This window comes from Sardina pilchardus, chromosome 8, assembly GCF_963854185.1.
Source record: "Sardina pilchardus chromosome 8, fSarPil1.1, whole genome shotgun sequence".
Classification (NCBI taxonomy): Eukaryota; Metazoa; Chordata; class Actinopteri; order Clupeiformes; family Clupeidae; genus Sardina; species Sardina pilchardus.
The window spans coordinates 23,218,718-23,231,217 of record NC_085001.1 but is presented as its reverse complement, the minus strand read 5'-3'; the positions used below and the strand labels follow the sequence as shown (position 1 = coordinate 23,231,217).

The window sequence follows — 12,500 nt, the reverse complement described above, 5'->3', positions numbered from 1 at the left end:
TTACAAGATTGACGAGAGTGATCAGCTCAGAGATTGGCGAAAAGGCATCCAGGCGCAGTAGCACAGTGTAATTATCAGACAGGGAGATGGACTGTGCGACACTACTGTCTGTATGTGCCATTACAGTTTTTTTTTCTCAGTTGTTTATAAAGTTATATAAAAAGCTACGGTAACACTTCACAATGTACAATAACCTCTCATCTGACAAAGGAAAGTCGTTTTTCTGCAGACTGCTTCAAATGCCTCAGCAGCAAATACAGTAAGATAGCTGTAGCCTTCCATGAAGTCTGGCAGGCTTGCTGGGAAGAAAGGCGAGAGGGGGGGGGAGAAGGAAAAAAAAAATAGCCGTAACATTTTACAGGCTCGTGAGACATCTTCCCAGCCTTCAAAGCAGTGGCCCGTCATGGATTTCTCCAAGAGAGGAGTCTCTTTGTATTGCCTTACCGCTCCTGGCCCCCCCCCCCACACCCCCCCTCTTGCCCAAGCAGCCGGCTTCTCGGACACCCGCGGCCCCAGATAGTAACAACTTGTTGCGTTTCTGTCTCATGGCCAGGCAGGGAGTCGGGGCAAGACAGGGGTCTCGGAGAGGCGAATAGAAAATAAAAAGGGAAGGCAAACGCTCTCACACACACGCGCGCACACACACAGTAAAATACATTAGCATTTCTTTCTCGTTCGTTCTTTCTTTCTTTCTTTCTTTTTTTCTTTCTTCCTTTCTCTCTCTATCTCTCTCTCTCTTTCTGTGCTCTGTGTGTGTGCAGGCATGTGTGTGTGTGTGTGTGTGTGTGTGTGTGTGTGTTTGTGTGTGTGCGCGTGTGTGTGTTTTTCCTGTACTCTTCTCGTGATTGGGACCAGCTGCAGATTGCCCGCAGTAACACGTATTAAACGCCTGTGTTTCAGATGTCCGACTGTGGGAGGCCGCCCCCACCCTTCACCCCCCACACCCCCCCCCACCCCCCCTCCCTCCCTCCACCCTGTTTTTTTTTTCTCTCTCCCTCTCTTTCTTTTTTAAGTATTCTTCCTCTAATAAATGCCTCGAAAAAACAGCCGGGGTTCTAAAAATAGCGTGTGGGCAGGCTAAAAATAGCGCCGGGGCTGGCTGAGTGCACTGGCGAGGAGAATAGAGAAGAATGGAAGAGAGGCGTGGGGAGAGAGAGAGAGAGAGAGAGAGAGAGAGAGAGAGAGAAAGAGAGAGAGAGGGAGGGAGGGGGACACGAAGCAGGGGGGAGGGAGAGAAGGACTCCCTCCCTCCATCTCTCCCTCCATCTCTCCCTCTCTCCCTCCCTCCCTCCCTCCCTCCCTCCCGACAGTGAGCCACTGCCCTCGGCCACCGCAGGCACAAGACCCCTCTCCCCCCTGCGCCCCGGGTGCCAATAAACATTTGATCCCAAGGATAAAAGGCCTTTATTATTTAATTCTCTCTCTCTCTCTTTCTCTGTATCTCTCTCTCTCTCGGTGTCTCTCTCTCTTCTCTCTGGTTCTTTGGCTTCCCCATGGAGCCATCTTTGCCCCTTTGAAAAAAAGTTTTGTGTGTTTGAGGAACCAGCGCGACCCAAGCTGCTCTCTGTGTCCTTAAGCTCCCAAAACACACACACACGCACACACACACAACATACACACACACACACACACACACACGCACACACACACAACACACACACACACACAAACACAACGGCTCTTCTCATCCCATCTCACCGCCGTTAGGCCTGTGACTCAGCACTTCAAAGGCTTTCTTTCCTCGCCGCTCCTGAGTCAGAGCCTGAGATGCCGTGGCCTCTCAAGGCTTCATGTATATGCGTGTGTGTGTGTACTCCACCGATCAGATCAGATGGTATAGATCACCGCAGAAGGGAGTGAAGAGGCCCCGCTAGCGTGCTCTTGTGCTGAAGGAGCAGGATGTGAACGTCTCAGTTGAGGTCAATTAATCTGGTCTGGACGGGAGGTTGGTCTGTCCACTCAGTCAGCCTGTAGACGTTGTGTAGCGTCCAAACCTCAGAGTGAGAAAAGTACCGTCGTTTTTTTGGTGTGCCCATAGCAACAGGAACGGACGCGTAGCACAACTCACGCACATGGAAGACCAGAAGCACAGCACACTGGCAGGGCGTGGAAACTATACTATATTAGAAGGGCACGCCATAGAGGTCAGGTGACATCTCAACTAACACAGACAATACGCTCAATAAAATGCACACTTACACGCACACACATGCACACACACACACACACACACACACACACACACACACACACACACACACACACACACACACACACACACACACACACACTCACTCACTCACTCACTCACTCACTCACTCACTCACTCACTCACTCACTCACTCACTCACTCACTCACTCACTCACTCACTCACTCACACACACACACACACACACACACACACATATTCACATTCATAAACACACACACACACACACACACACACACACACACACACACACACACACACACACACACACACAGAGGCAGGGTGTGGAAACAGAAGGCCATGGCAGAAAGGTCAGATGACAGATCATTGTTACTCTGTGAGCTCAGGGCCCTTTCCTGTAGTGCACATGTGTGATAAGAGTCCCACAGACAAAAGCTGATAACCCAGTCTGAAAATTCCCCCACCACTGAGAGAGAGAGGGAGAGAGAGAGAGAGAGAGAGAGAGGAAGAGATTGTGTTTGTGTGTGTGACAGAGTGAGCAGGCCTGAGACACATGCATAGAGAGAGAGAGAAAAAGAGAAAGGGAGAGACAGATAGAGAGAGAGAGAGAGAGAGGGAGAGAGAGAGAGAGAGAGAGAGAGAGAGAGAGAGAGAGAGAGAGAGAGCTGTAGTTGCAGTGCTGGCTTGGAAAGTTGTTGTTTTTTTCTTCTATTTTTCATGTAAGTTGGAGGCTGGGGGAGCAGGGGTCTGTGTGGGTGTGTGTGTGTGTGTGTGTGTGTGTGTGTGTGAGAGAGAGATGGGGAGATGGGGGGTTGTGGCTTTGGCAGTTAGGGGGCAGAGAGATGGGAGAAATGGGTGGCAGAGTGGGGATAAGTGCCCCTTTATGCAGCCGCACTGGAGTGCCATTGTGTCAGAGCCGCGGATGGGTAATTAGACAATCTGAAAGACAGCACTGTCCTCCTCCTCCTCCTCCTCCTCCTCCTCCTCCTCCTCCTCCTCCCAGGCAGACACATGCACACACACACACACGCACGCACGCACGCACGCAGGCACGCACACACACACACACACACACACACACACACACACACACACACACACACACACACACAGAAAAGCACTATCAGACCAACTGTGTAGCATGCAGAGCTTGCATATAGTCAACACACACACACACACACACGCACGCATATGTCTACCATTGACCACATAATGGATCATGTGCTGTGTTCGTATGTTTGTCTCGAGCTCTCTCTTGTTATCCCTCTAGTCCCCCCCCCCCCCCCCCCCCCCCCCCCCCCCCTCTCTCTCTCTCTCTCTCTCTCTCTCTCTCTCTCTCTCTCTCTCTCTCTCTCTCTCTGGACTCCTCCACTGAAGGCTGGCTGCGTCCCCTCCTCCAGAGCAGGTCAAGGTCGCCTCCCTGTCCCCCCCACTGGTGCTAGTGTAGCAGATTCAGATGATGAAACGTGTTTTAAGGGTCCTTGCATGAGGTCACCCGCTCTAATGTGATCGATCCTCATTCTAAAACAGCCCTCTAAGCAAAAGCATCTTAAATATTTTGTAGACGCGCCATAACTCGTCAGCTCTATTCACACCGTCTGTCTAGCTTATTTCCCGCTGCAAAGAAAAACACACACACACACACACACACACACTTTTTCTTTCTTTTTTTGTGGCGAATATCTGCTGGCCATCGTTCCAGCCCCTCGCTCTCTTTAAGCACGGATTAGGAGGGATTCCAGGAGTCTTCTACTCATATTTAATATCTGGCTTCAGTCTCTCCCTCTTTCTTTCTCTCTCTCCCTCTCTCTTCCTCTCTCTCTCTCTCTCTCTCTCTCTCTCTCTCTCTCTCTCTCTCTCTCACGTTCTCTTTGTGTGGCTCATCCGATATGATCCACAGACAGGGGTAATTACACACTTAAAGAGCCCTATTACTAAACCCTGGGCTGATGGATCAGAGCCTTGTCTCTTTTTTGATTCCTGATTACAGTGGGACCGCGGAGCAGAGCGGGTGGAGGGTGAGGGGAGGGAGAGGGGAGGGAGAGGGGAGGGTGAGGGGGCTTTCAAGCAGACAAATGACAGCCACGTGGCGGACGCTATGTCTTCAGTGGCCCCTCTGCCACGGCAAGCCCTCGTCCCGCCATAGGCCGGGACACACACACACATGCACACAGATGCACACGCACGCACACACACACACACACACACAGACACACACTTATGCACACACACACACACACACACACACAGAGACACACACTTGATCATTCATCAAAACAACATATGCTTCCTACTCTATACTCACACGTACAGGCGCTAATCTCACACACTGATCTCTACTCACACTTGCGCGCACACACAACGCTGCAGTCACTACCTTTTCACAGCATCATGCGCACACACACACACACACACACACACACACACACACACACACACACACACACACACACGTACACACACCCAAACAAACACACACTGTACACAAACATATACACACACACACACACACACACACACACACATACAGTATATGGGTGCACACACACACACACACACACACACACGCTCATATCTCAAGCCATCTCACAGTGCAGCCCTGCTACAAGGTCCTTGCATGTTCTGATCAGCCCCCTTCCTTTCCTGGTGGCTTTGCTGCTGCCCGCTCAGCCATCTGCTTCCAATGAGGCCAGCCAGACTGCGTCGCCTCTCAAGTCGGCCCCGCGCTGCACCCACACAGCCTGCCCGAGTAGCCCCTACCGCACCGGCAAATCTGCCGACACCGCACAATCGAGCAGAGTGTGACCGTGTGTGTGTGTGTTTTTATGTTTGTATGTTTGTGTATGTATTTGATACCTGCTTCTGTTTGTGTGTGTGTGTGTGCACGTGTGTCTGTGAATGTGCACGTTCATGCATGTGTGTGTGCATATATACGCGCATATGTGTGTGTGTGTATGTATGGTGTAGGCGTGCACATGTGTGTGTGTGTGTGTGTGTGTGTGGTGGTGGTCCAGTTGAGGAAGCGAAAACTGAGCACGGGGCTCAGTGTGTGTATACTGTGAGCCTTTCCCCCTCACACAGACATGCCTCCACTCATGCCCTCTATACACATACGTCAGGTTAGGGCTTATAGCCGTGTGTGTGGCATCGGGGTGTGTGTGTGTGTGTGTGTGTGTGGAAGGGTGGGGGGTGCCAGCCATAATGGGACCACCTTGACAGTTGCCCGTAAAGAGAGGCAGCAGTAAGGGCTCTGGGTTATCCCTGGGCTCTCAGGCGCAACTGGACTTGTCAGCTTTACATTGTTGTTTCTGTTTCTTTTTGCTTTTGCTTTCTCGGAAAAACCTGTGCACCGTAAATGACAAGCCATTTCGTTTTTCTCCACCCTAAACCGTGTGCGAGATTAAATTGCAAGCACTAAACACAATTAACGCCCTCGGTGTGTGTGTGTGTGTGTGTGTGTGTAAGCGTGCGTGCGTGTGTGTGTGTGTGTGTGTGTGTGTGTGTGTGCGTGCGCCAGCGAGTACATTTGTTTTTGCATGTGTGTCTGGTCGAGTTTTTCGGGGGGCTTTTTCCACTCTCTCCGCAGTGGACGCACGGGCCTCGGTCAACCACAGGGCTGCACAATCATCAAGAGTAATCATGTTTTCTTTTTTATTATTTTCTTTTCTTCTTCTCTCCCCCCCCCCTCTCTCTCTCTCTCTCTCTCTCTCTCTCTCTCTCTCTCTCTCTCTCTCTCTCTCTCTCTCTCTCTCTCTCTCTCTCTCTCTCTTTCTCTCTCTCCCTCGTGTCCTCACCACAGTCTGTATTGTGCTTACCCAGAGCACAGGGGGTGGGCTTCACCCTCATGGGCAGGACGGGTGTGTTTGGACGGGTGGTGGTGGTGGTGGTGGTGGTGGTGATGGTGGTTGGAGGGGTATGGGTGGGACACGGCACATCAAAACTCAGCCAGCCCCATGCACCACCCGCACCACCACCCGCACCACCACCACCACCACCCTCCCGTTACCATTGGCTTTGTTCCTGTTTTATAAGGCGAGGGTGTCATCAGTGTTGCTATAAAACTCATCCGCTACGTTCCTCCTCGCTACCGACGTGGACCACATGACGAAATTCAGACTTACTTCCCCATCGGTCTCGGGTCGGCCTCGGCAGACCAACACGCTCTGTCGGCGTGGTTTTTTTGTAGCGCTATAAAAGCATTCCACTCGCCGGTGTAATCTCACACACACTTCTGTGTGTTATTATTGTTGTCTCCAGGCTGGAAGCCCATAACACTTTAACAAAGAGAAGAAAAAGGGTGCCTGAAAGCACACAGGGACTCATGCGCGCACACACACACACACACACACACACATTCACACACACACACACACACACACACACACACACACACACACACACACACCCATGCTCACAGCTTTCTGCCATCCTAAGTAAGCCAGACTGCAGCTGCAGTGAGAGAAAGTGGGTTAGGGTTGGCATGACTCCCTATGCTCTCTCTCTTTCTCCCCCTCTCTTTCCCTCTCTCTCTCTCCCCCCCTCTCTCTCTCCCTCTCTCTCTCACTCTCTCTCCCCCCCCTCTCTCTCTACACCCCCCCCCCTGCTCTGTTTCTCTTTTGGGTGTGATCTTAGCATGGCATCCAGCAACGCTGCGCCCTGGGACTGGGCTTGAGTGTGGATTAGAGGCTGGATCAGGCAGAAGGCGGTGGTGGCGGCGGTGGTGGTGGTGGTGGTGGTGGCGTAGACGCTGGTGGTGTTGGGACGGAGGAGAGAGTAGAGGAGGGGGAGGGGTGGAGGAGGGGAGGGGGGGGGATGCCGTCAGTGCCACCCCGGCTGGAGAGGGAGCTACCTGGCCCAGTGCCTGGGCACGAGCCGAGCGGCGGTGTCCTGGAGCTGTGGCGCGAGCCTGGCATCGGCTGGCACGGCTCTGTGCCCACGCCGGACCCCCTCGCTTCTCCACCTGCCTGCCATATTCACTGCCCACCAACACACACACACACACACACACACACACACACACACACACACCCCTTAAAATGTGTTGCTGAAGGTTACAGGGAGATGAGGGGACATTCCTCCCCTGGACACAGACATGCGCGCGCACACACACAAACACACGCACACACACACACACACACACACAGACTAACAGACTCGTGCATCTACACACTCATACACAATCATACAGACATGCACGCTCACACATACACACCTACTCAGACACACACACAGACCAGAATTCTGACAGAAACAACCAGCTGGGAAGTGCACGAGGAACCAATTTAATTAGGGGCAAGAGTCTGGAGAGAGAAATGGACAAAAGAGAGAGATAGGAATAGAAAAGAGAAAGGAAAAAGAAAGAGTAACTATTTTTCTCACAAATTTCCTCTCCTGAACAAATTGAGCTATTTTGATTGGTAGATTGATTGCCATCGTCAATGTTAGTAACTTAGAAAACACTTGAAACCATGTTGTTTTTGTTGTTGTTTTTACATGGCATTCTTGTATAAAGTCATACTCATAGACATTTCAGAGTGTGAAAGAACAGCTACTGTTCTACAGCTAAGAATAGTTAAGCAGTCAGTAAAATACTAGCTTATGATAGAGAGAGAAAGAACGAGAGAGAGAGAGAGAGAGAGAGAGAGAGAGAGAGAGAGAGAGAGAGAGATGGAAAGACAGAGATGGAGGAGCTCGTGGGTTAGGTCCATCTATGGCCATGGTGCGGCAGCTTGGCCTGTGATTGGCTGTGGCAGGTCGAGCGGGCGGGTGGGCGGGTGGGCAGGCGGGCGTTCCCCTGCGGTGAGTGAGGCCTGCTGGCAGGTGTGAGCGCTCTGACAGGTGCAGATGTCTCGAATGAGTGGCATTGCTGGCTGCCTGCGGGAGAGCAGGGACCGCGTGCGGCGTCTCAAACTGCTCAGCCCCACCGGAAAAAAAAGAGAACGAAATAGAAAAAAACAAAAATAAGGACACTGCTTCATGCCCATCTCTCCACAGCTCCTCTCTCCCTTCAGACCCGTGCCCCCCCCCCCCCCCCCCCCCCCCCCCCCCTCACCCATCCCGTACCCACTCACTTACCCACCCACCTACATGCCATCTCTCCACACTGAGCCACCTGCTTCATACACCATGGATGTGTCTAGTGTCTATGGCTGCTACCGCAGTGTGAGTCCTCCAGCCTATGGTGTTTGCACCATAGTCTCAACCAAAACCACATCAAACGGCCTCGTGTCACGGAGGTTAAGATTAGTTTGGGGCTTTTTTTTCGCAGTGAAAACCATAACCCCGCTCGGAGTGATACGATTTTTTCGGCGTGTCACTTTCAGATAACATTGGCCGAGTTTAACTTGGCCGGCGCTTCTGCGAGAGATTCTACTTCAGACTGCTTCAGTCGTTGAATCCTCGTCCAACTCCGTGGACTGACTGCGTAGGTGGAGGCAGGTGCAGAAGAAAAAAAAAAACACAAACATGGGCTGACATTGCCATAACTGAAAGACATATCAAGTAAACAAAAAGTGATTGCAGCTAAATATGAAATTCTTGATTTGATTGAAAGTTTAAATTGGCATTTGAGTAAATCAGGTGTTCCAGAAAATCACAATAACAAAAATGCGCACTGATTAGCCAGCTCAGACCCTGAGGAAGACATCAAACCAGTGGCTAACACATCAGACATTTTAGAAGTGAATAACATTGACACGTTTTCCTAACAGCTGATCAGAGGTCAGTCATAAGCAGCTCGTCTTATGCAAGAAGCAGATTGCGATTAATGAATACAGTAACGCAAAAATAAATAAACAACTAGAAGTGAGAAGATTGAGACAGCACCAGCCTAACCTGTCTGCTCTCTCTCTCTCTCTCTCTCTCTCTCTCTCTCTCTCTCTCTCTCTCTCTCTCTCTCTCTCTCTCTCTCTCTTTCTCTCTTTCTCTCTCTCTCTGTCTGTCTCTCTCTTTCCCGCTCGTGAAGCGGCGGTGGCGACCGCGGAGTAAATTTAATTACTACCGTCTGGGATGTGTGCGTGTGTGTGCGTGCGCGTGTGTGTGTGTGTGTGTGCGTGTGTGTGTGTGCGCGCGTGTGTGTGTGTGTGCGTGGAGGGGGGGCACAGCGAGCGCATGAAAGACAGGGCCGCGGCCGCTAATATTCCCTCACGTTAATGTCTCTCGATGGGAGAGGAGCAGCGAGAAAAGGAGAGGCGCTTTGATGAGACGCCTCTCGATCTGACACCACTCATCCACATCCACTCCCGACTGTCACTCCTGCCACCCCGTGCGTCATTCCCCCGCTCTCCTGTACGTCGACATGCACACACACACACACACACACACACACATGCGCACTCCGACACACACATACTTTCCTTGGCGGAGAGCTTGTGTCGACAGGAAGTCAGCGCTCCTTTTGCAGAAGTGCTGTGTTTCCACGTGATTCTGAGTGTGTGTGTGTGTGTGTGTGTGTGTGTGTGTGTGTGTGTGTGTGTGTGTGTGTGTGTGTGTGTGTGTGTGCGTATGTGTGTGTGTGTGTGTGTGTGTGTGTGTGTGTGTGTGTGTGTGAATGCACAGGGCAGGTATGCCGTTGACTCAAAGCCTCTCGGTAATGTCCTTTTAGTACAGTAAAAAAAGCTATACAAAATGAATGATGGATGAATAGCGTTATCACTCTTTGTCCCATTGCGTGTGTGTGTGTGTGTGTATGTGTGTGTGCATACGTGTGCTTTGTTGTCATGGACCTCCTATTCTCCTTGTGTTTTGGAAAGAGTATCATTTGCACTAGAAGGTGGCCATCAGGTGGCTGAGGAGAATATTACTACAAGGATGCTCTTTGCAGGATGCAGTGTACTCTGTAAATGAATGATTTGCAAGAGACACACGTTTAGCTCATTATGATTTTCATATTTTTATTTTTTATTTTCACCCCTTCAGACTGAACAATGTAGAGATTGTTTGTATTTGTGTGTGTGTGTTTGTTTTCTGTCTGTATGTTCATTTCACCTCCACCCTGCCATTTTATATTGTACACACACACACACACACACACACACTATCACCACCTCTCGCCGCCTCTTTGTTGCATGGTTCCTGAACTGTGTGTGTGTGTGTGTGCCACCGCCTCTGTTTGCAGACATTGAGAAAGAAGGGCCTAAACGGGTGCGACAGCCCCGACCCTGACGCCGAGGACTCGGTGGGTCACAGCCCGGAGTCCGAGGACAAGTACAGGAAAATAAACGAGGACATTGACCTGATGATCAGCAGACAGAGACTGTGTGTAAGTACGCGTCCGAAACCATGGACCATCCTTCTCACCCATTTTTTTGTCTCTCTCTCTTTCTTTCTCTCTGTGTTTTCTCTTTCCTTTCTTCTTCCCTGACCCCCTCCTCCTCCTCCTCACCTCCTCCTCCTCTCCTCTCCTCCTTCTTCTCCTCCTCTTCTGTAACCCTCTCTGTGGTGTTGTTGGGGGGTTGGCGGCGAGCAGGCCTTGAGCAAGAAGGAGAACAAAGATGGCGAGAGCCCGGACCTGGAGTCCACTCTGGCTCTCACTCCGCGCACGGAGGAGAAGTACAGGCAGATTAATGAGGAGTTTGAGTACATGATCAGGACTCAAAAGATCTCTGTAAGTAGCCTAGCGGCACGGCATGCCCAAAGCCAGTTTTAAAAACACCGGCCGCTAACCGGTCGCTAACCAGTCGCAGTAACCCGCCTGCTGCCGTTTTAACTCACCACCCCCGGAACGTTCCGGAATAAAACTGCCCCCAAACACTGGCCTTTAACACTCACCTCGGCTGATCTGCATATCAGTGTGTGGCACAGTGAGTTATGAGCACAGTTTATAGCTACTAAAAGCATTCACTTGTATTTATATATTCATTTTGCCAAATAAATGACATGGTGTGTCTCAATATTATTCCGCCGTGTTTGCTATGTGCGATGTAACTCATTATATATACAATGTACAATGTAACGTAAGTGTTCGGTGAAGACGAGGTTGCGGTTTCGATATTCTGAAATATACGAAATAAGTCATGACATGTCAGTCATCTCCTCAATAAAAGTGTTGAAAAGGGAGACATGGTCGGTGCATGCCAGTGAGCCCAGTGAAGTGACCTTTGTGCGCAGTGTGTTTGTGGAGGAAAGCGCTTGACCGCTAAAGCCATAGGAACCTCAGCCTCTGGTCTCTCCATGACATCAGCCACTAACCTCTCCGCCATTGGCTCCTGCCACGAGAGAGAGAGAGAGAACGAGGCCTGCATGCGCTGTTTTTTTTTTGTTTTGTTTTTTTTGTTGCAGTCCCAGCCAAAGCAAACTTTTCTGAAGTTGCAGCAGAAAATAGGAAGACAGATTGTGCACCAATTCCCAAAACAAGGGAGGAGAACAGCTAAGCGCAGCACATGCTCACTTACACACACACACACACATACACACACACACACATTAACACACACACTCACAGACACAGACACACACACACACACACACACACACGTTTACACATACGTTAACACACACACGTATTAACACACAGGCACACACACACACATGCACACACATGCACACACATGCTCACATGCACACATACGCAGTCTCCCACACACATGGTAACCGAAACACACCCCCATACCCACAGACACACGTGCGCACATGCAAATACACGTACATCTGCACAAACAAAGCGCACACCCACATACACACATGCTGTGCCCCAGGATCCTCTAACAAATCAATCCTAAAAGTGACCTGACATTTCAAAAGCGCTAGCTGAGAGATAGCCCCCCCATTGATCAAGTCACATGTGAGGAAATGGCTCTGCTCATCTCCCCCCCCCCCCCCCCCCCTTTCTCGTCGGCGTTCATTAAAAACGGCTCAGCAGGGCCGTTCGAGATGTGGTTCACAGTTCTTTTCCACTGGTCACAAAGAGGAACCAAAACACAGAAACACAGTCTTGCTCGCACCGCACCACACCACACCACACCAGCACCACACCACACCAGGCCATCTCTCTCTCTTTCTCTCTCTCTCTCTCTCTCTCTCTCTCTCTCTCTCTCTCTCTCTTCTCCTCCTCTCTTCTCTTCTCTTCTCTTCCTGCCCAGCTGCAGAACGAATCTGTCTCAGAGCCTCCATGCTCTCGGTCTGGAGCGCTACACCCTCCTCCTCATCGCCCCCACCACCCGTTCCCGCTCCCAACTGTCCTCAACAGGGAAAAAAACCCAGCCCAAATGATGGACGGCGAGCCCCCGCATAAGTCAGTCAGCGGAGGGCGGCCAGTCGAGTGGGTGGGGGGGGACGGGTGAGCGTGAGGCTGGGCTGGGCTGGGCCACTGTCGTGCTGGTGGTGGGGGCC

General features: G+C 51.1%; 1 protein-coding gene across 1 annotated transcript in view; it reads left to right on the top strand.

The window, feature by feature from the left end:
- mef2cb (myocyte enhancer factor 2cb) overlaps positions 1 to 12,500 on the top strand; it is a gene marked incomplete at its 3' end in the record, with an annotated part of 48,381 nt that overhangs the window by 22,194 nt on the left and 13,687 nt on the right. Inside the window, 1 exon segment of the mRNA XM_062544061.1 lies at positions 10,639 to 10,776. Within this exon segment, the coding sequence (XP_062400045.1) occupies positions 10,639 to 10,776 (138 nt within the window).